A 24191-nucleotide genomic window follows, 5' to 3' on the forward strand; every position below is an offset into this window, starting at 1 on the left:
CTAAGTGGGCACAAAGTGTTAACAAACCTTATTCTAACACTCTGTGTAGCAATCACAAAGTGATACAGGACTTCTGAATTCACACATGGACTTCTGAATTCACACATGTACCTAAGTCTTTTTTCATACAATATGGTGATAACAAGTCAAAAAAGAAAGAGAGGGAGGAGGAAGGCCGTGTCATTTAGAGGAGACACTGCATAGCATCATATCATCAAGTAAAAAAAGGCTCGGGACTTTCCTGGTGGTACAGTGGTTGAGATGCTGCGTTCCCAATTCAGGGAGCATGGGTTCAACCCCCGGTCAGAGAACTAAGATTTCATGTGCCACATGGCATGGCCAACAAACAACAACAAAAAGTTTCAAATGAAGTAAAAGCAGGTAACATTTCACCTTCTTATCTGCATCACTGATCAAGCATCCTCTATACGAGTAACAGTAACACCAGGACTCTCTGGTGGCTCAGGTGGTAAAGAATCTGTCTGCAATGTGGGAGACCTGAAAAAGTTCGATCCTTGGGTCAGGAAGCTCCCTTGAAGAAGGGAATGGCAACCCACTCCAGTATTCTTCTCTGGACAATCTCACAGACAGAGGAGTCTGGCGGGGTACAGTCCATGGGGTCGTAGAGAGCTGGACACGACCGAGCAACTAACACTTTCACTTTCATACAAGTAACAAGGCTTCCTTCTGGGGACAGTTCTCCAGTTTAGTTCATTTTATTTTAAAAAGACAGACCAGAATGAAATCAGTGATATTTTTAGCAACAACAAAGGAAGTAAAATTCCAAAGGACATCCATTGTCCCCAATCTGCACAAAGATTTAGGTATAAATAACATATGATTTTCCTTCTTTTTGTTCAGGACATTTTGTTTAGTCTATATTTAATAAAGAAAGGCAGTTACATTTCCAAGACACTATGAGGAGTGTGGTTTTTTTTTCCTCCCCCTCAATTTAAAATAGTCACACGAAAGCACTGATTTTTATACTTGGGAGAAATCCCCAAACAGACCAATTGTTTAGGCAGGTTAGGGTATAAATGCTGACTGTAAAGGAAACCTATTTAAATACTGCAGATACAGCTTCAAGGACTTTAAAAGGGCCCTCTCTGAAGCAATAAAGAGGAAAGAATCCCAATGGAACAAAATCTATAGAGGAACTTGAGCAGGACATGGTAAAAGTGGTAAAGGCTGTAGGTCCGATGGGAGCCATGGCTATAATTAAGTCAAAGAGGCACCCTGACAGAAATAAATATCCACTGTGTTTTGTGCTAAGGGACAGGTACGTTACAGCAAACCACTCAGAGACCCCAGCACAATCCCTCTCCCAATTAACAGATGGTTTCTAAAGAGAGATACAAAATGGGTTAGCTCCTGCAGCCGCCACCTTCATATCACATGGAAGCTTGACTACTTGCTTATTCTCACATATATGAGGCTCACTCCTGGGGAAGGTGCTATATTTTCATGGCAACAGATTAGTACAAAGGACCATCTGATGCAGAAGTAACATCTATAAACAGAGCTTCTCGGCTATTGGGGGCCATATTACAAAATTCACAGCAACTCTACAAACACGTTTTCAAGAATTGGGCAAAGACACTTAACAAAAGAGCTCTCATTCATACGAATCCATCTTTTTGCCACCAAGTGTCCCCTAAAAGTCTTTGTAGGTCTTTATTGACTAAGCCAAAGCCTTTGACTGTGTGGATCACAACAAACTGAGGAAAATTCTTAAAGAAATGGGAATACCAGACCACCTGACCTGCCTCCTGAGAAATCTGTATGCAGGTCAAGAAGCAGTAGTTAGAACCAGACATGGAACAACAGACTGGTTCCAAATAGGAAAAGGAGTACAACAAGGCTATATTTTGTCACCCTGCTTATTTAACTTATTGCAGAGTACATCATGAGAAACGCTGGACTGGATGAAGCACAAACTGGAATCAAGATTGCTGGGAAAAATATCAATAACCTCAGCTATATGGATGACACCATCCTTATGGCAGAAAGTGAACAAGAACTAAAGAACCTCTTGAAAGTGAAAGAGGAGAGTGAAAAAGTTGGCTTAAAGCTCAACATTCAGAAAACTAAGATCATGGCATCTGGTCCCATCACTTCATGGCAAATAGATGGGGAAACAATGGAAACGGTGACAGACTTTATTTTTTTGGGCTCCAAAATCACTGCCGATGGTGACTGCAGCCATGAAATTAAAAGATGCTTGCTCCTTGGAAGAAAAGTTATGACCGACCTAGACAGCATATTAAAAGCAAAGACATTACTTTGCCAACAAAGGTCTGTCTAGTCAAAGCTATGGTTTTTCCAGTAGTCACGTATGTATGGGAGAGTTGGACTATAAAGAAAGCTGAGTGCTGAAGAACTGATGCTTTTGAACTGTGGTGCTGGAGAAGACTCTTGAGAGTCCCTTGGACAGCAAGGAGATCCAACCAGTCCATCCTAAAGGAAATGAGTCCTGAATATTCACTGGAAGGACTGATGCTGAAGCTAAAACTCCAATACTTTGGCCACCTGAAAAGACCTTGACGCTGGAAGACTGAAGGCAGGAGGAGAAGGGGGGCGACAGAGGATGAGATGGTTGGACGGCATCACCGACTCAATGGACATGAGTCTGAGTGAACTCTGGGAGTTGGTGATGGACAGGGAGGCCTGGCAGGCTGCAGTCCACGGGGTCACAGAGTCGGAAACGACTGAGTGACTGAACTGAACTGTCCCCTAAAAAAAGGGGGCCAAGGAGTTTATGTCCTCCTGCTATGTCTAAGACCTAGATTCATTAAAGATACCTCATCAGTGACAAAAGCCAGACTAAAAGTGCACCCTAATGCTCACCCCTATGACTCTACCATCTACCTTGCTCTTGTCAAGTTAAGTTTCACAAATAATTTCAGGCCTGTGCAGTAGAGTAAGCCGCTTTCATTAAAGGAGCATCTTATGCTGGAGAATGTTATACAAAACACTACGTATTCGACAAGTATAACACTTAAATGAACATTCACCAAACACTAGTCCTTACCTTACTCCAGTATTCAATAGCCCTCAGTGTCCAGGTGTTTTCCTGTTTTGTTGCTGATAATTTCTTACTTGCTATTTATAAAGGAGGCAGGGTACCAAATAATTACATATTGCAAACCAATCTCCTTTATTTGGGGGAAAAATTGGAAGACTTTATGTATGCTGCTAGATCACTTACTAGTTAAGCCCTATTTCCAAAAATAATATAATGCTCATTCTAGTTCTCTTAATAAATAGTAACATTATTAAGGTAGTCCATATATACCTAAATTACCAATCTTCAAGCAAGAAACCACACATATATACTCTGAATTGCAATGCATCTCCTTAACCCAAAAGCCTTCTATACTTTATCTGGGGTCTTGATCCTCTGCTCCTCCCTAAAATGCTACATCCAAGACTAAAGGAAGTGGAACTTGTTTTAAGGTTTAAAAAGCTTTATCATCTTACAGTTGTGACTTGCGTATGTGTAAAAACCTCAGATCCCTCTGAGATTTACTTAAGATTCAGATAAAGATTGATTGGTTCTAAACAGCATTCTTTTGAAGCAAGAAACCAAGGCAAATTATTTTTCATAAGCCTCCAGCATATGAAAGATTATATTAAACATATAATTTAAATAAAATTCAATTAACTATTCTATGCTACTTGGCTATCTTAATTATAGCCCTTCCACTGTTAAAACATGGAAATTAACCCATAATTCCTTCTCTTCCCTAGCAATTCAAGACTCCTGGTTAAGAAATATTCAGAAATAAAAAAACTAAAGGTTAATCCTCGTGATAACTATATTAGTTATCAAATTCATCAAATAATTGTCCTTGGTCAACTCCCCAATCTTGACTGCTGCCTCCGCCCTAGATTTCATCGTTCTTTACAAAGCTAAGGTGTTCTTTCATTTTAATTTTCTATCATTTTCATCTAGGATTAAAAAAAAATAAAAGTGAAGCAAAATTTCTAAGAAAATTCGAATCAAGGGACCAGGACCTAAGTTAAACTTTAACAATTCCCACAGGATTTTTGTTTTCAGAGTGCAGAATCTACCACCTAATTAAGGTGTTATTCAAAGATTTTCTGTATCATTTCCTAAAACCTGGTAATATCCTGGCCAAACCATCCTTCCTCTCACCTTCATGCTGTGTTTTCACTTAAAGCTACTTGAACAGATATCCCATTCTAATCCTTTAAGCTTACATAAATATCCTAAGAGGCTGCAAGGTAAGGACATAAAATTGATTGGATATTATTTCAAACAAGAGTTATGATTCTGCATCAATGATTAGTTAAAAATAAATATACTAAAATAAAGATTAAAAATTAGGGTTTGATCTTCTCAAAGAGAACTGAAAGCTGTTCAAAAAAATTGATACTAACGATGTATATCACTGACACCACGGAACAAAGAAATGTAATACCTCTAAGCCTACCTGCATTCCCACAAGACTAGACACCAATGGGTTTTAATTAAATGATGACTGAGTAAGCAGAGGGAATAAATGGAGGTCATTCACAAGTAAGCTTGTTTTTCTATAAGGTCTATGACTCTCATCAGCTGCTATAAACAACAAAAGCCATCAAACATCACTGACCTCTGAAGATTATAAAAGCTAGAGAAGAAACACCCAGAAAGATCAACTGAGTCATCACTAAGAATGCCATTACTACTGGTCATCTCAGCCATTCTTCAGGTAGTTCTTGACTACACTCAAGGAGGAAAGGGCTGACCATAAAACATAATGAAATGGGAGAGAAGTCACAAGATATTACTTAGGAGGGAATATTATTAATTAGCTTCACTGCACCTATGATTTTTGCATAATTATACTTGAACTTTGGTTTCCCTCCAACAACGACAACGTGGATCAAATACGAGTCAACTATTTGAAAGACAGAGACAAATGACTTTATAAAATACACATTCATACACACCTCGCAAAACAGCGACAAACATCTTTACCGATAGCCTTTGTTTTCCTCAAAGCTAAGTCTCAGGGAGAGTAAGCAGTTCTCTTGGGCAGTTCATCTATTACAGACATGACAAATTTAACGGGTTCAAAGGAGGGAAAACTGTGACCCTGCAAAACGGTCAGGATGCAAAGCCTAGAGGATTACTGGCAATGCAGAGTACTATTCAAAAAGGGGTAAGTGGTTTTTTTGGAAGTGAAAAATAGTCCTTAAACAAACCTCAGACTCAAAGGTAAAAGCTGTTCCAAACAAACCAAAATAAAAAATCACAACACCTTTGTCGCCACGAAGCAGTCTGAGGACTCTAGACAGCAGCTTAATTTCTTTCACATCACAAATGCTTTAGAGAATCTAGTTCAACACATATGCTATGTTAAAGAACTGAAAGTTCAGGTTAGAATGATACAGGTGTGAAAGGTATCCAACTAACTGGAAATGTCTTATGACCTGAGCCAGAAAAGGGCTCAATCTCCCATTCTGATTCAAATAACTTCTTAATGGAAAACATTCTGGCCTAAACGAGGTTTTACCTAGAAAGTGAGGCCTAGAATCTGCACCTTTTCTGAGAGCCCTCTGTGGAAAGTTGACAAGTTCAAAACAAGGACTTCTAAGCAATTACAAAAGTTACTCTTCTGAGTCTAAGTGATACCAGCTCTGCCCCTCCAAAAAATCGGGAGGCTTACTTTTGGGTGTATTGAAAAGTCAATTTTGACACACAGAGACAGAATGTGAATTAAGCAAAATTGTTTCACTAGAGTTCTATAAGTAACATAAACTGCATTCAGCTAACTAGCAAAAGGGAATTTATTGGAAGAGGCACAGAAATTTTTAGAATCAAGAGGAGCTAGGGACCAGGCTCCAGTGGGCTAAGCAGTGAAAAGAGCAATTATCTCAGAGGTCAGACAGACAGGGTGTCTAATGAGAAGGGCCACTATCACCATCTCATCCTTCTATCACCTCCTTGAGGTTCTGGGAGAAAACACCTAACTGATCTTGGTATGGTCCCATACTGGCCCCTTGCCTATACTTAAGATAGGGACAGAGGGAGGATAGAGAATATCTCAATATGGAATGGTCATAATGAAGTTAGACAATGCTCTAGGATACATGAAGTGTCTTATAGATTTCTCCATACAAACTGAAATCTCTCTCATTTCTGTTCAAATAAAAGACTGCTTCAAAGATTCAACCATCAAATGGAATAATCAACAACTCATTAGTGAACCAGACCTTCTCCAAATTACATTCCTGATGTGGAGTACCCAGGAAGTACTGCTTCTAAATCCTAGCTCCAAAACAAGTCACCGTTCAGAGCATTCTTCATTCCCCTCTGCAAACTATATCCAGTTCCCTCCAACTCTGACTCACCTGAAAAACAAGGTGCCAATAAAGTAAGAAGTTAGATTAGCAGAATATGTTGTGACTCAGGATCTCTTAAGAGACACAGCCACCGCCTTGAAATCAAGTACTGAACTCTGGCTGGTGTTCTCCAGTGCGCCAGTGTTCTCAGTTAACAAAAGCTGCTGACATGAGTCACCTTCACCACCAACACCTGACAAGACCTTCCAGCTCCAGAAGTTGCTCTTCCCTACGGCAAAAAGAGACCTTCGGAAGCTCCCCACAAAGGACATAGTGTGGAGAAGCCTGTATGAAGCTGCAGTTCAGACCCTAAACCATAAGAAGGACGACCTTTAAAAAATTATTAACATCTCCACCACAGGGGAAGCTTTCTGCTAAGTTTCAACTGGTGGAATTGCTCTTGAGTTGTCAATAGCCAGCATTTGAAAATAAATACAGTCACCAAGTGTGGAATGATGTTCCTGTAGCCAAGCAGGCATTTGGCAGATGCCAATAGACAAGGCAAGAGGCCAAGAAATGGGACCTAAAATTTTAAAGGAAGACTGCTCTACTCAGTAACACAGAATTTGAAATAATGTAAAGGCGGAAATAGGCCACAGAACACCTGCCTCTACATTCAACCTACATCAGCATCTGTCACCCAAAGGTGCAGCAGGAAGATGCTTAAGGCTTCCTTTACTACAGCAACTGTTCCAGTGGTCTAAAAGGGATCTCCCTGGCTGGATTTTTTTTTTTTTTGGTGTGTGTGTGTGTGTTTGTTTGTTTTAGGGGAGGTGGGATGGGATGGGCAAAAGGAATGCTAGAGAAGGAGGAAAAACAGAAGGTCAAGCTACAACTATAGAAGAGAAAGTCTACTTTTTCCTCTTTGGCTCCTTCTATTGAGCAACAGCTTTCTGCCAAGACTGCCTTCAGGTTCTCAGCAGAAGAGGGGATGAAGCAAGAGAAAGAAGCCTGAGGCCACTGCCCCGTGTCGTCCCAGGACCTCGCACAGGCGATCGTCCCTGGAGGGCATGCCCCTCCAGGAGAAGGGGAAGTAGATGAGTATGAAGGCAAAGAGGGCTGCTGGGGCACAGAGCTGCTTTGCTTCTCTTTCCTGAATCTTCTGTGTGTGCCACCACCCCTTCCTCCAGGTGGCCTGCCGATAAGCCATGGAGCTTGGAGGCAACGTCCAAAGAAGAAAACAAGCCCGAACCAGGCTGGACCACTGCAAGGGGGTGAGATGAAGTCCCTGCAAGTAGCAGGCCATCTGCCGAAACAGTGTACAAATTCACTCTTTTCTTCCTGGACACCCCTTTTATGGGGAAAGTGGCAAGAACCAAGTTTGAAAACAAAAAAATATTTCAAAAGGAGGGGTTGGTGCCTGAAGGCACACTGAAATAAAAGGAAATAAAATATGCAAAAAAAACCCATGGCCCAAGACAAAAATTTAGTCCCTCTTAAAACAATTGCTATAATTCACTTTTAAAACACTTTGGGGGACTTTCTTGGAGGCTCAGTGGCTAACACGCTGCACCTCCAATGCACGGGGCAGGGGTTTGATCCCTGGTCAGGGAAGTAAAATCCCACATGCTGCATGACACGACCAAAAACCCCAAAAACACTTGGTATAATGTTCTGCTCGTGTGCTCAGCTGTGTCTGACTCTTTGTGACCACACGCACTGTAGCCCGCCAGGCTCCTCTGTTCACGGGACTCTCCAGGAAGAATACTGGAGTGGGTTGCCATTTCCTACTCCAGGGGATCTTCCCAACCCAGAGATCGAACCCATCTCTCTCATGTCTCCTGCACTGGTAGACAGATCCTTTACCACTTCGCCACCTGGGAAGCCCTGGAATAACAAATACCAAACAATTTCACTGCTTTACCCAGAACAGACAAACTCAGAGAGATAAAAAGTACAACAGTGGTTGCCAAGGGCTAAGGGAGATAGCGTGGGGAGTTATGTTTAATGGGCACAGAGTTTCAGGTCAGAATGATTAACCAGTTCTAGAAACAGTGGTGATGGCTGCACAACACTGTGAATGTATTTAATGCCACAGAGGTATATACTTAAAATGGTCAACATGGTCAACTTTATGGTATGTAGATTTCACTGCAGTTAAATTTTTCTTTAATTTGTCATGAATCAATGTGATGTTATGTTCGTCCAACACAAGTAAGGAGAAACCTCCAAAAGTGCCTAGTTACAAGACTACCTACCATCTGTATCTAAGTCAACAACCAATTCTCTGCTAATTACTATAATGAATGTCAAAAAGCATCCTTGTTCCTTAAGCTACTTATTTGTTAATTAGTGTACTGAGCATTAGAAATGGCGGTCTCATTAGTCAAATCAAAGGTATTCCAGATGTGTTCAACTAGTTTAGAGACACTATCCGGTCTTGTATCAACAGGACACGAGAATCCAAGGGGTCTTTCACTCGTGCGCTTCTGGACAGAAGCTGAATATGACACAGTCCTCGATTCAGCCTTGTTCAGAAGGATTTCTTTTTGCATGATGCAAACAGAGGGCACAGATGCCCACCCCTGGAATGCTGTCAGCCACAAGTGAGCACTTCATAAAAGGTGTGTTGGAAGCACCTCAAAAAAGAACAGAGAACTAGCACTTCCATCAAGCTTGCAAAGTAATTTATCAGTCAATTAGAGCCAGCTAGCTTGATGCCTGAACCTATGGCAGAATTTGGTCTTAAGAAGCAGATAAGCCAGCTCAGACGGTAAAGCGTCTTGCTTACAATGCAGGAGACCTGGGTTCGGTCCCTGGGCCAGGAAGATCCTCTGGAGAAGGAAATGGCAGCCCACTCCAGTACTCTTGCCTGGAAAGTCCCATGGACAGAGGAGCGTGGTGGGCTACAGTCCACGGGGTCGCCAAGAGTCGGACACGACTGAGCGACTTCACTTTCCTTTCACTTTCCCTCTCAGATGTTCGTTTTCACCTAACCAAAACTACCTAAGAACTGTATACATTTCCTTTAATAAAAAAAAATTAACACCTTTATTGAGGTATAGTTGACATACCATAAAATTAACCTATTGAAAGCGTACAATGTGTGGGTTTTTAGAATATTCTCAGACTTGTGCACTCATCATCACAACCTACATTTCGACTATTTTCATCACCCTAAAGGGGAATGCAGCATGTAGTGGCAACCATAGCCCATTCCTCTCTCTGTCCCGACGTGGCCAGCCCTAGTCAACCACTCCTCTTCTTTCTGTCCCTATTGATTTGCCTAAAAAAAAAAAGAACTGTATACACGAAACTAAGTCCATCGGCAGTATCTCACCACTGCCCCACCACAAAGGGAGAGGGGCTCTTAAAAGTCTCTGCCCAGCTCTACCAACCAGGAAGAATATTAGATGCCCTCCTTCCCCCGATGGCTATGTCCACATATGCTGTTTTCAGTAAACACTCAGGAAACTAAAATCTCAAGTAAGATCAGCGAACCTGACCTCAGAGGATCTCACATTCCGATTTTTAAGAGCTCATTAGGTCTGTTTTTAATGTCCCCAAATATGGAATTGGGGGACATTAATGCACTGAACAATGATACGCCATCATGCCTTTCTGCAAAGGCTTCCAATTTCCAGCACTTACAAAAAGAAATGCATTAACAAAAAACACAGTAACAAATCAATATTGACAATTCTGTATTTTAACCTGATTATAACATGAAAGAAGGGAATTCACCCCTGAAAGAAATGCCCAGGAATACTAAGAGTTAAAAAAAAAAAAAAACAACCCTAGTTAAATATCTTGAGCTTAAATGTTAGATCCCAAATCATTCTGCCTGAGAAGCAGAATGATTCTGCACCATACATGTCAGAATCCCTCCGCACTATGCTGAAGAGTTAACTTTGCAGTTCTGTTCACAAAGGAGAAAGGTCACAGAAATCCAGGGCTAGGTAAGACTTCAGATCATTTAGGAAAGCACCTTTATTTTACAGGAGGAGAGAAGTCAACTGATTTGACACACCATAACCAGCCTATTTAGGTACATTTTATTCAAGTGGACTGAAAGCAAAGTGTAATTCATTTTAGTGGTATGAAAAAAGCTCTCAGAGACAAGCACCAGGGTCAGGAAGAAGGATTCAGAACACAGTATCCTGGAAGCTACTGTGTTAATGACCCAGTGACTCCTTAAGATTGAATGTAAAGCATCAAAATATAAAGAAATAAAATTGCTCCTTCAGGCTCCAGTGACCTTGAATACAATGAAATAATTCTGGTTTATCTGTTTACAAGCAGCTATGCCTCCTTTAAATCTAACTTTCTCAGGATAAATTGCAAAGGTCAAACAGGTGGTGAAGAGTCAATGGCATCACCACACTTACTCTACAAAGTAACAGATAACCAGATCTATTACTGCAAATGAAAAAATACAAATTCTAGTTGAACTGGAGTGGAGACTGGGGATAGATACAGGACTTGTGAGCTATATAAACTCCCCCTTCAAAATCAAAGTGTTATGTAGAAAACAGAGTTTCAACAAAAAGTACAATGATGAGGAAAGAACTCATTAAGAGCTAAAAATAAACTCTAATTCACAATATGCATAAGGATTTAACAAAAAAAGGAAAACAAGATGTAAAATTGCATCTGCTAAGTTAACCATGCCCTCATGGAAATCGCCACCCCCCATTTACACAAACTGGAATCTGTAAAGTCTGTGATGACTGAATAAGGCAATGCTTTAAATGTTTTCAATGACTATTTCAACAAAAGAAAATCAAGGGACAGCAATTTTTTTTCCCTAAGTCCTCTGATCTCCTAACACTACAGGAACACTGGGCTTCTTAACATCCAAACACACAGATCCCTTCATTTCTCTTCTGCAAAATCTTACTTGATGAAATCAGAATATATAGTACTGGTATTTATGATTTACATTAAAGGGGTATTAATCTTAAGGAAGAAGCTATCAGTAACAGTGAAAACAAGCCTCAGTTAGTTTTCATCTGATACCTCATGGCTCAATTTAACAACGTGCTGACCTTCCAGGCCAGTTAACAGTCCACTGGGGAAGCTTGGCTGAGAGTACCTTCATATTTTAAGTCAAGCTAATTCATTCTGAATAACAGTTACACAATACCACACAGAGCAATAACTCTACACTCCAGTGCTCCAGTTCACAGAGGCTGGTGTAATGTCATTAATCATCTTTCTGGGCTCCCAAGTCCTGACTTGTACTTCCTAGTCCCACTTTGTCCCATCCCTAGAAAATCAATTCTGTTGGTCAAGTCATCTAGAAAGCAAAGAAGAGAAAATGTTTTGCGAACTTTCCACATCATGAGAAAAATCAAAGATTTGATTTTTTTTTTTTTTTTCAATCAGTTTGCCTGGAGGAAAAAAACATCTGCAATTGTCTTCTAACTGAATGAATAAGGGACTGGGGAGAGAGAGAAAGGCACTTTATTGGAAGAAACAAGTTCAGAGTCAAATAATTCAACACTACAACACAAGGAAATGGCTAGGCCTTTATTTGAACGTAAATGCAACATGTTCTTTCTAGGCTAAAACATCGAAAATCTGTGCTCCTTAGCCCATCTCCCTAGCAAGGGATTTGAAGATAGCAAGCATTTTGTCTCATTTCTTTGTTAATCCCAACAACCTGATCCCAAGTTAAGCTAATAACAACCCTGGTATACACAAGAGTTTGGTAAATCCTATTACCACTGCATTCAAAGTCCCTTTCATGGAAAGATGGGAAGGAACGCTTAACAACACAGTTTAAACCCCAACTTCTCCCCTCTTCTTTTGAAGTGGCCAAGCAGTCTCCTGAGCCCTAAGAGGTTGAGATGGCTGTGTCCCCTCTTCACACTCAGCCTACCCCAGGGGCTCTGGGCTTCAGGGCACCATATTCAACTGTTTGGATTCCAAACAAATGATCTTCGTCAGTATGGGCAGAGCATGCTAGGAGTGGATCACAGCTGATCTGAAAAATAGGGAAGCCCTAATGGTTCTTCTGGTTGAACAGACTTACTCTGTGCTCTGGCTCAGGGCTGGTCCAGGCTGAGTCACAGGACTGCACTGGACAAGGGAGGCTGCGCCTAAGACCCTCTGGGATGGGCAGAGGTCCTCCAACAGGGAGGACAGCAGGTCCTAGACCGTGGCCTCTGCTATGACCCTTCAATTACCTAAGGTGATATAAGAGATTACTGGGTAGTTAAACACAAAAAAGGTAGTTTTAAATGAGACTCCATCTCTTCATAATACTTGGGAGGAGCTGCCAATGCAGCTTAAAGTCCCTCAAAAAATGTATGAAGATACCATCAGCAATAAAGGGATATCCAATGATGTCAAAATATTGACATTCTGATACTTTAAGAAGCAAAACCAGATACATTAATAAGTAAAACACGCTAAGGAATTCCCTGGCAGTCCAGTGGTTAGGAGGCTTTCACTGCCACAGCCCAGGTTCAACCCCTGGTCAGGGAACTAAGATCCTGCAAGCCAGGCAGCACAGCCAAAAAATTACTATTTTTTTTTTTAAAGTAAAACATGCTAACCGAGCCACTGCACAGGCCCGACAGATCAAAAGACACTCACAAGTAAAATGTCAGAAAGTATTTTTTAAAGTTAGCGCTTTTAGTTGTAAAAAGACACTCATGGTTTCCTCAGCTCTCAAAATCCCGTAGCAGCAGTGGACTCAAGCGAAAGCAAGTACCTTAAAACAAGCACAGAGGAAGGAGGTGTATGCTGAAGCACAGCTTTAGTTTCAATCATCTACTATTCTGTTCAAGAAATACTTAAAATGCTTCAACAGGTGCAAAATAAAAACACTCTGCTGTACTCGTAATTTAGAAAGTTAAAAAAGCAAGGGCAGGTGCAATAGATAAGGTAGTATAACAAAAAAAAACCATCGTAGGAAAAACAGATGGATAAATCAACTGCATTCCAGAAAAACAGGATTTTAACATTCTATAGATTAAAACAGAGGAGGGATTCCTGGGTCAGAATTTGTTCTGTATATTCTCCCATTTCGTTCACCATCTTTTTTCTCATCTACGTTTTCCATCATTATGATGACAGCTACTAAGTAATAATTGAAAATGGTTTCTATTTTACATCACTTGAGGTACAGATGTGTGTATGTATACTTTTTCCAAAGTACAAGTAGACAAAAACTAGAAGAAACATCATGGAAAAGTCCGAAGAACACTAAGGGCGTTCACATCTTGCTGTAATTTAACAGAAGAAATGCTCACATAAGAATTTCAACTGTATACTTACATCTGAATACATTAACAAAGTTTGTGTTTTGTATCAAACTAATTAAGGGAAAAAGTCAAGGGCACTAAAACACTATGTTCCTAATCTACTGGCAAAACAGGCAAGTCTCAGGGGCAACAAGGACTAAAAAAGTATAAAGTCAAAACTCAACTTTATTTAACCAACAGGTTCCATCTCATGTTCACAGTAAAGTGAAAGAAAGTGAAAGAGTTCGTCACTCGATTGTGTCTGACTCTATGTGACCCCATGGGCTGTTAGCCCACCAGGCTCCTCTGTCCGTGGGATTCTCCAGGAAAGAATACTGGAGTGGGTTGCAATTTCCTCCTCCAGATAATCCTCCTGACCTAAAGATCAAACCCAGGTCTCTGACCCTGCAGGCAGACTTTACCATCTGAGCCACCAGGGAAGCTCCTCAAAAGCTGCCGAGAAACTAGGTAACCTGTTCTTGGGAGTTACAATACACTTCATTTTTTTTTTTCCTCATGGAATAAAACAAAGCAATACAAAGATCACCATCAAGAAAAGAAAGAAACAAAAATACAGATAATTTACAAATTAATTGAGAATGGTTCTCTTCCAAACTTGTCCATATTCTCACAATAGATATTTTTCCTTTCAGAAACTAGTCATTTAAAGGTTTCATTACCACAGACTATCAGAAGAAGAAACTTTTCTATTTCAGTTTGCTGAGAGTTAGTCTTATTTCATAATGAAGAGAGTTAGAATATGTCCTGTCCCCACATTCCAAAATTGGAAAAGACCCTGCTGCTGGGAAAGACTGAAGGCAGAAGGAGAAGGGGGTGACAGAGGATGAGATGGCTGGACGGCGTCACCGACTCAGTGGACATGAGTTGAACAAACTCTAGGAGACAGTGCAGGCCAGGGAAGCCTGGCGCCCTGCAGTCCATAGGATCGCAAGGAGTCAACACAACGTAGCGACTGAACAACAGCAACAATCAGAAGAAACTGCTGTCGCAGTTTGCTGAGAATTAAACTTATTTCATAGTGGAGAGAGTCAGAATATGCCCTGTCCCTTCACCCCAAACTTATAGGTACAAGGATTATTTTGAGTTAAAGGCAATTAAGAATCAACAGATACTCTTCTCTCCCCTAGCTTTTTCTGCCTAAAAACAGGTTATAAACTTCCCTTGTGAAAGTGTTCCCCTCTCCTCTACCAGGAAAAGGAGAGCCACTCTTACCAATGGAGATGGAGAACCAGCACCAAGATGAAGCTGCATAAATAAACCCTGCTAAAATCGTTCTCATCTTCCATTAGTTTCCCCCTATATATTTTCTTGGTCATTACCTGCAGTTTATCTACTCTCAGAACCCAAATCCCCTCTGTTTTATTAAAATGGCATACAAGCCCCAGAGACTAGTCACTTCTTTGTTTCATTTCTTTTCTGTGAACTTCCAATGCATGTGAAATATTAGTAAAAACCATATTGCCACTTCTGGTAAGCCCTTTTCTCCCTGATTTTATTGAGATACAGTGGACATATAACACTGTGTAACCTGTCTTTTGTTAGGTTCAGTAATTGGGGGCTTGCAAATTAAGAGGGTACAGAAAAAGTTTTTTCTCCCTGACAATGAATAAAAAATTAAAATTTAAAAATCAATGTATTTAGTTTCTTAAATCCTATAATCAATACTGACACTTTGAAAATTATTCTACAAAACACCAAGTTAAAGGTCTGAGTGGAAAAACAAAGCTAAAATAATAAATTTTATAGTTTTCCCCTGAAACTTTATAAAAAGCTCAATTTGCAACATCAGATTTTTGAAATGACTGATTAGTCATGACTTTTGGAAGAAACAAGGGTACACAGAAAAGTAATTTTAAGATATACTAATAAATAGTTTCTTCAATAGCACATTGATAGTTTCTTCAATACCATGAAAAAATAAATTTCATCTTATTTTATATGAATTTCATTTTATACAAATTTAGCCACTAAAACCTAAAGATGGACATATTCAAACGTATTATATTCCACAGTTAATATACTCGGCAGCAATGCATTTACCCTGTGCTGCCAAGCTTTCTTGTTTTGTGAACACCTGGGCATAAGCCCAGCCTTTGTGCCAAATTTCTAACTAAATACACCCAGAGTCAGCAAAAATGAGGTATTTATTAAACTACCATCACCCACCAACTCACTCAACCATCCTGCTCTTTTCAACCACTTGTCTGCAAGAATCAGGATTCTTAACCTCTCAATACTATGAATACCTAACAACTATCAGCTGACCTAAAGACTACAACTGATGCACAAAACCACATTTCTCAAATTAATGTTCATCACCGCCTTGGGCTCACTGTGACTGACTTCATCACAGTTAAAAAAAAAAAAAAGCTATTAAATTTGAAGTTATGCATTAGACTAATAAAATACCACTTATCTCTTTCAATCCTGAGGAGCTAAGATTGCTTTTAAAAAGAGGAGAAAATACCATGCTGTCAAAATAAAGTTTGAAAATCATATAATCCTCATAAAATAAACCAGCATTAAAAACTAACTTTCAAGTTCTCAGGAAGCAACAAAGACATAAGTTAAACCTAGCTAAGATCCCTCATGTTTTGTATGAGACTTCACCACATGGGATCTCAGGAAGGGAGGAAAAAAAGAGGTCTGTGTTCCTATCCAAGGCACTGCCTGTCCAGAGATAATCTACATCTGCAAAGCCCCTCTTCTGGGCCCCTGTAATTTGTATTTCTTTATGTCTGTTTTGGCCTTTTGTTTTTTCCTTTTGTCTGAAAGCTTCTAATTGGCAGCTTATGGGGTCAGCACAGGACCCACCTCAACAATTCCTAAGTTAAGAGTGAAGCTATCACATTAAGATGTGAAACAGCAACACTCATTTCCTAAGGTCTTCAACTGTAATTCTCTTACCTCCTCTTTTGGAAGGCAAAGTTAACAGCCACAGAACAAACTACCCTAGAGTTTTAAAAACTGATTACACACTTACAGACACACACGTGCACACATACATACCTACACACACACACACACACACACTCTTCTAGGGACAGGTCGGGTGTTCAGTAAAGACACAGCCCAGTGACTTCTACACTCAATGTTTCTAGTCCTGAAACCCAAGAGATCAAAAGTTGGAGAGGGAACAGCATCTGACACTTAAGTTTGCCATACAGTTGGGCATTGCAATCATACCCACCTGTCCCACCCACTTCCAGCCAGAAATAAGATAAACCTGGATATCCCTGGCTCTATCATCTCCTGCAAAATGTTCAGGAAAAAGAAGTCCGTAACTCCCAGGTAATTCCCACATTTCAGGCCCTCCCTGAATAGACCGATTCCCTAAGTAGGTCTGGGCAGGGCCCTGGAACTTGCATTTCTGACAGTCATCCCAAGTGACTCCAAAGCAGGTATTCTACTGACCAGACTTTAAATACTGAATTGACTGCCCCATCAAATCACTGAGAGAGCCTTCTTGACAACAGATTTTCAAGGCCTCCAAAGTCTTTATTTTTAAAAATTCCCTCAGGTAAAGATGTGCAGCCAGACTTGGGTCGTGCAGTCACTGGGCTAGACTACCTAAACTGACAATCAGGGATTATAAAGTTTCTAGAGAAGCATGGATGATCGTGTTGTTAGGTATCCCTCAGTCCTTGACCCTCAAAAGTCTTCCATTCTCCTTTTGTGGAAGACTCACCACTCACCAGATGATGCCCCTGTGTGATCCTAGAAAAGTTATGTGTTTCACTAGAAATTCAACTGCTGGCCCTATGCTTAGGTTTTGAAGAGCTCTGGCCCTCCAACAACAAGGCAAGGAGGAGACATGCTCAGAAAGAATGAGAAAACCAGAATTAGGGTCCCTGCTCTGCCACTTAATGGACATGTAATCTTGAACTCGACATGTCAGCAAACCTAGGCCTCTCATCTCTGGTCAGTGAGGGAGTTGGCTAAGGTCACCTCGAGGGTTTTTCCAGTTCCAACGCTCTATTATTCATTCCTTGCATCACAAAATCCATTTCACTCCTCTAGAATGCAGCATCAGCAGGTGTCAAGGACTCTGAAGTGCATTTGAGAACCCAGAGGGACCAAGCGACGTCAGCCATGCTGTACAAACAGCGGAAGCGTCTCGTATTTAATGCCTATAGATGGGAAACAGGGTAGAGCACAGAGCTGGCATGAGCCCAAAGCAAGGGCCTGACAAACGACGTGATAAACAGCATCTCGACCAGTGAGAAGATTACTGTATTTGAAACCGAAGATGTTTTTTAATGTAGTTCCCTAATCCTCATATTTTCAAAATAGTGGATTAATCTGCTAACACTGACACAACCTAAAAATTATATACTTTTAGGACTTAGGAAAGAGGCACACACTTTCCTAACTAGGTATTTTGTAGTTAAGATAAGAGTTTCCTAATTTTAGCATTATTTAAATAAAGACTTAACATAAGTGAAAAGTGGGGGGAGGGGGATTTAAATTTTCTTCGCACAGAGTGATCCCAGTTTTCTTATAACCCAATCAATTAAATGCTCCTACAAAATTAGATAGCAGGAGCTGGCCCACTAGCTACCCCAGGAAATAGAGTAAGTTGGATAATTAGAGTGACTGAAAAACTCTGCCCCGACTGTAAAAGCATATACTGAAAAACTGCTCAAGATGACTAATGCTAAATACCAGAGTGGGGTTCAAATCCCCACAGATTTTTTCAAAACCTTTTCAGAGATATGTTAACAGTAGTTTCTTCAGAAGATATGCCCACTTTGCCAAGTGTAACAATTCTAAACCCAGTTTCAGAAATCTATGTACTATTTTGTTCAATATAAGTATTTACTAAGAAACTCAGAGTAACACAACTACAAGAAAATCTAAAGTAACCATGTTTGAAGCTAAAGGAGTCAGAACCTTCTGAACGCTGATTTAACCCATACCAAGAATAAGATGTTAGCGGTCCGAGTCAAAACAGGGTTAACAGAAGAGGTCCTCAGTATTCTAATGGGTCTACTCAACTCTTTCATTATCATGGATGTTCACTTCATGAAACATGTTCATATTTTATTGATGTGAACAGGTTTTATGGCAGAATTACAGATTGTCTGATAACTAGTTAGCAAATACTTCCAAAGTAACACGTTCAATGGAATTCTAGGGTCGTGGAGATAGCACCCCCTCCCCAGAGTTCTATGATTAAATAAGATGGGTGGAACAGTAGATCAAACTGGTTTCTTTACTGCAGGATTTTAACATAATTTTTAATATAAATTATCTGCAGTATGGTTCTTAAGCAGTGAACTATGGAGTGCAGTTTTTCTCAAACTTGTCTGTTAGTGGAACACTTGTTTTGAGGAGTACTTATGACTAAATCTCATGGAACTAAGCTTAGCAAAAACAGCTTTTGATCTTTGGTGCTTACTATTCTTTTACTTGGGTACTCGGTTTGCTTGTGAGAGATTTTAAATAGAATTTTACTAGGATGCAAACCTTCATTATCCAGCTCTCCACGAAAAGGTCAAGGGGTGCGGAAGTGAAGGAAATGAACACCAAGTATTAACATGCTTTGGCAGCACCTAAGTACCTAACCATGCACTACTTCATATTACTCGGCACTGTGGTTCTATTATCACCACCCTCCAAACAGAGCCAGAGAAGCTAAGGGCATGAAGACAAAGAAATCACATTTATCCAACTTTGCCACATAACAGCTCTAGCAAAAGGTTAACAGAGAGTAAGATAATTCAAGACTGACCAGAGGTAAGAGATGAAAATCTGTGAGGTGTTTCCTGTGGGAAAATGCCTAATTCAGTGCATGACTGAACGACTGGATGTATGATTTGTTTACTGCTTTCATCTATCGTAACAAAAAACGTGACCTTTACAACCAATTCAAGCATCATTTTTTAAATAAGATAACTAAGCAATCAAACCAGAAATCTCATCATTTATATTAAAACCTTAACACCACTTATCACATTTATGTCAAAGCGGCTATAAAATGCACACATAAAAAGATGCTGTTTTGCTAAAAACATAAAATTCAGGACAGACACATGTTAATAAAAAGTCTTTGTTCTCTATTTTCCCCAACTTTTCAATAACTTTTTTTTTAAAAAACAAATTTTATGTATACTGCTCACACTGATTTGGGGGGCAATGGAAAAATATTATCCATTTGATTATCAATATTCAAAAACAAAAAACAAACCTTCCTGATTATCATGGTGAACATCTAAGTAATATAATTAGTTCAAATATAATTATGGATTGATGATAAACAAGTCTTACTTGGTTTTCACTTGATTTTAATGAATAAATTCTTTTTGTGAACCTCAATCTGCATCTCAAGTAAATATGACCACAAGGCCAAGCCCAGGTTAACAGCTCCAAGTCACTTTGGAGACAATAAGCCCTTCTCTCTTGATAAAAGAACAGCTAAAGGTACCATCCCATAAAAAGTCACAGTTGACTCCAGAAATTAGCTAGGGACCCCTTCCTCTGCCTTCTAACTCATTTTACCAAGGAAACCTGAAGCTGAAGCCAACAGCTGATATGTCCAAGGTCACATGATCAGTCAAAGTTCAAATTCTTGGTCCAACTTCTCAAACTGCTTATTTCAAATATTTAGTTTAATATTCTGGTGATAAACCATCTGATATGACCATCATTCATATTTAACATGAAAAAGCTACAGTCTGTCTACATTTCATCCATTTTCAGTGTCTGCAAACAACTCCTCTATCAACCCATCTATGGTCAAAAACACTTACTTAGGTTTTGCTTTATTCTAAAAGTTTAGTCAAATCCTCCAAAATACTAAAGAGACTTTCTACTACCTAATATTCAAAATGTGCTGTTATTAAAACCCAAATTACTCATCCTTTCATTCTTATCTTTTAAAAGGAGCACTCAGATACCACTTTTTCCTTTCCTTGTTAACAGACAGAAGCTAAGATCTTGCCATACTCAAACTGTATCTGTACAAGTATTTATACACTGACAATGTCAGTATTACCATTTACTTGGTCATATATAAGCAGAACTACAGAGACTTAAGGAAAAAGGACATTTTAAGGTCATTTTCCTCTGCTAAACACAATTCTCCCCTTATTTCATTGTTGAAATGTTAAACCATGCAAGCTCAAAACTAAAGGTTAACATGATGCTTGCTGTTCCAGATACACGTACAACTTTGAAACATTTTCAAAAATGTTATTGTATAGTTCAGATTATATAAAAGTCTAGTTAAATATATACTGCTCATAAAAAATATTTTATGCTTTGAAAGAAAAACTTAAAACTATCTAAAACTTAAAGTTTCATAGTGCTGATGTAGCCAGAGAACAGAGAGAGAAAATCTAAATGTGTACAATTCTAGCACTGCATGATTTACAAGCAGTAAACTTAATTTTCTCACACCGTGAAACATAATCATTTACATGTGAGGAACCTTATCTAAAACTGCATACCTGTTATTTTGTCTCTTACAAGCTTACAGGACTCTATCTCACCGATGCTCCCAAAAAGACTCTTTAGTTCCTCCTGTGTCATGTTCTGAGGAAGGTAGTTGACTATTAAGTTGGTCTTGCTGTCCTCTGTGTTCCCGGAGTCAACTGGTGACGAGCAGTTGTTGTTTATGGTGGTTGGACCGTTGGCTGTGTTATTGCAAGTTGGCCCATTAGACAGTTGTGTTTCCATGGCAGCAATTACCTGCTAAAAACAGAGAAAACAAGACATGTCAGAATTCATATTTCACAAACTATTAGAGATTCCATCCAAAAATGTAAACACTTGTCACTAAACACAAGTCGTCCTGCTGAAATTACAACAAAGCTTCAAAAAGTACAACACCTATGCTAACTTTTACTTCACATTAAGCTATTTAAGATCACAGCTGTATTTTTCACATACATATTCCACACATGCACGAAAGCATAATTTACATCTTTAACATTCTCTAGAACCCCATTCTGGGTCTATTCACAATCCTTACTCACCTGCTGTGTCCACAGAGTTGAGGAAATTTAGTAGCAAAGGGCACAGAATTAAATCCTGACTAAAAATACCAGAAAATAAAAGTGTTTAACATGCTACCAGAAACAAAGTTAAAAAAAAAAAAAGAACCCTAACTTTGCAGAGATATTTAGTTAGCCTAGGAGTTTATTCCGAAACTGACAGACATCCATTAATTAAAATCAAGGAGCAAGAGTACTTTGAGAAATTATAAATTTGTCAACATGTACTGTTTTGGTTACATATTGAAAATGTTTTTAATTGACAATATCTCATACCTCTATCATTGGTAAGAAATAAGAAAATAGCAAATGTCTTATGTTAGGGTTTGCAGGATAACCTGGGGAATAAGCTGAGTACTTAGTGTACCCTGTGAATCTAACAGGCCATTCTTGTCAACCTTGGCAGCTAAAGATCACCAACAAGGCAGCTGATCCACAGCATCAAAATAAAATCCCCCAAACAATGCCAAGTGATATTTTGCCTTGACTCAGACTTTAAAAGGAAAAACAAAAACAAAAAAACCTATCTAGTTCACCAAAACAACAATGCAAATGCGTCAACTTTTGCAAACAGACCAGCCCAGGGAATTTTCATTTGAGCACCTAAGCCTGTTGAAAACACAAGTGATAAGGTATCTTCTATAAACTCCAAATACAGAATAAACAGCAGTTGGGGAAAATGGCCTCAAATTGTTCAGGCTACTTTAAAAATCTCTTACTAAGCAAATTTAGATCTAGTTTCCTAAAAAGCAATTCTGTGCTCTTTGAGCAAGAGTTACAAACCACAGCCCCAAATTCTCTAAAACCATTTTCCAAAAACAATCTACTTTAGAACCCAATATTGTGGGGGAATCCAAAAATCCAAGCATCACTGAAAGGATTACCCTTCATATTCCATCCATCTTTCAGTTCCACAAAGAACTACAAAACTGACAATCCTGAATTGATAGGATGCTAGTTTTAGGGAAGGTTTAACATATAAAAAGGCAAAGAATTTGAGGTAAAATTTAAAAAATTTTTTTAAAAAGCAAAGTAGAGGCAAAGGCTGTTACAAGAAAAGAGGGGGGAAAATATCTCTTAAAAAGCATATTGCCTAAGAAAAATAAAAGGGCATAACCATGGATAAGCAAACAGGAAGAACTCTACTGCCAAGAGATGTTTATAAAAGAAGGCAGCACAGGGTAGATTGCGACTGGTCAACTGAACAGATTGAGACTGGTCAGACTGGACAAGAGCCGTGCTGTCAAGATAAAAAACAGGAGACAAAAATCCAGCCTATCTATGAAATGTCAAACCAACTATAACCCCTTCCAAAACTTCATTTCCTTTTCAAAAGAAATGGGTTCTTTACTCTGCAAGCTACAAACTACCTATCTCAAGTATGTATTTTCAGAGAATACTTTAGGGAGGTGAAGAGAAATAAAGAAACCTTTGGAAATCTGTATTGGGGGAAAAAAAACAACCGGAAGCAATTCAAGATATGCATTTTATTATAATTAACCAATTTATCTGAAACTGTGAAAGGAGGTTTCAGATTTGCTAATAAAGCATAACCGTTCCAGTTTATAGAATATTAGCCCAGGGTCACTCTTTCCACAGGAAAATGTATGTGAGATTAACCTTTGTCCAGCAGTCAGGAAAACAATGATCTGCAAGATGAGAGTGGCCAAGGCCAATTAAAACAAATCACTAATCAAAAACTTAGGGTATATGTGGAGACTACATGAGACCCAAATACAAGATTCGGACTAAAGCTCACTGGGATGGCATTTGAAATATAAAATGTTCATTGACTGAAATTAGCAGGATTTAGCAGGGACAACAAACACTCCTCACTTAATTGCACATTTATTTCCATGCTCAGGTGGCAAGAATGAGCTCCTAAGCCAACATTCAAGTGAACAGCTGCAGTAGGCTGTGTGCGCTGAAAATTACAGCATCTCTCAGCTATAGGACCATCTGCTCAGAATAAAATGATACTAATGTGCTATATTTTACAAATAATGCATATTCCATCGATAGGCTCAACACAACTGTTCACAGAATGCAAACTCTTTCAACAGTTACTGGGCAAATAATTTTCAGCCAGATTTACAATTTTGACATTTTTTTAAGCATCAGGAATTGTAAATAACTTCAAAATTTAGTAACCAAAAAAATACATAGTAAACAGAATGAAAAAATTATGGTAACTTAGTATTCAGACCATACCAAAACTTTTGTTTTTTGTTTTTAAAAAAGCTTGTCACTCTTTTGAGGCTGCACTAAATCCTAATTAAGATAATAAAAGTTACATACAAAAGCAGGTTCTGATACTACATATACCACTAAAATTGCAATGTGCTTTACATCCTAATGATGGCCATACCGCAATAGGTTAAATGTAAGAATAATTCGTATGCCAAATGAAAAGTTCAAGTGTTTGGTATGGCCTCAGCACTCCTGCAACATGCTAAAAAAAAGTAGCCTACAGAATTTAAGAAAAATCCCACAGACCCCGGTCCAAGGCTCTGCTGCCCACGAACCACTTCTAAGCAGAGAAGCCACATCACACAGTCTGACTGCCATGTTAGTTTGGAGTTGCCGTCTGCAATATGGACACAAAAAGTACCGTATGTTAGATGAG

The 24191-nt window shown here is 39.2% G+C and overlaps 1 protein-coding gene across 4 annotated transcripts in view; it reads right to left on the bottom strand.

Annotated features, from left to right (window-relative positions):
* ELAVL2 (ELAV like neuron-specific RNA binding protein 2) overlaps positions 1-21263 on the bottom strand; it is a 75091-nt gene extending 53828 nt beyond the window's left edge. For 3 of the 4 annotated variants that reach the window (XM_010853318.1, XM_010853317.1, XM_010853316.1), the window contains exon 1: positions 21020-21248. In XM_010853318.1, the coding sequence (XP_010851620.1) occupies positions 21020-21248 (229 nt within the window). Of the gene's footprint in view, positions 1-21019 lie in introns of all 4 variants that reach the window. The other variant, XM_010853315.1, reaches the window with a different exon arrangement.
* Positions 21264-24191: the final 2928 nt, after the last annotated feature.

The sequence above is a fragment of the Bison bison genome, unplaced genomic scaffold (genome assembly GCF_000754665.1).
Source record: "Bison bison bison isolate TAMUID 2011002044 unplaced genomic scaffold, Bison_UMD1.0 scf7180017864326, whole genome shotgun sequence".
In the NCBI taxonomy this organism is placed as follows: Eukaryota; Metazoa; Chordata; class Mammalia; order Artiodactyla; family Bovidae; genus Bison; species Bison bison.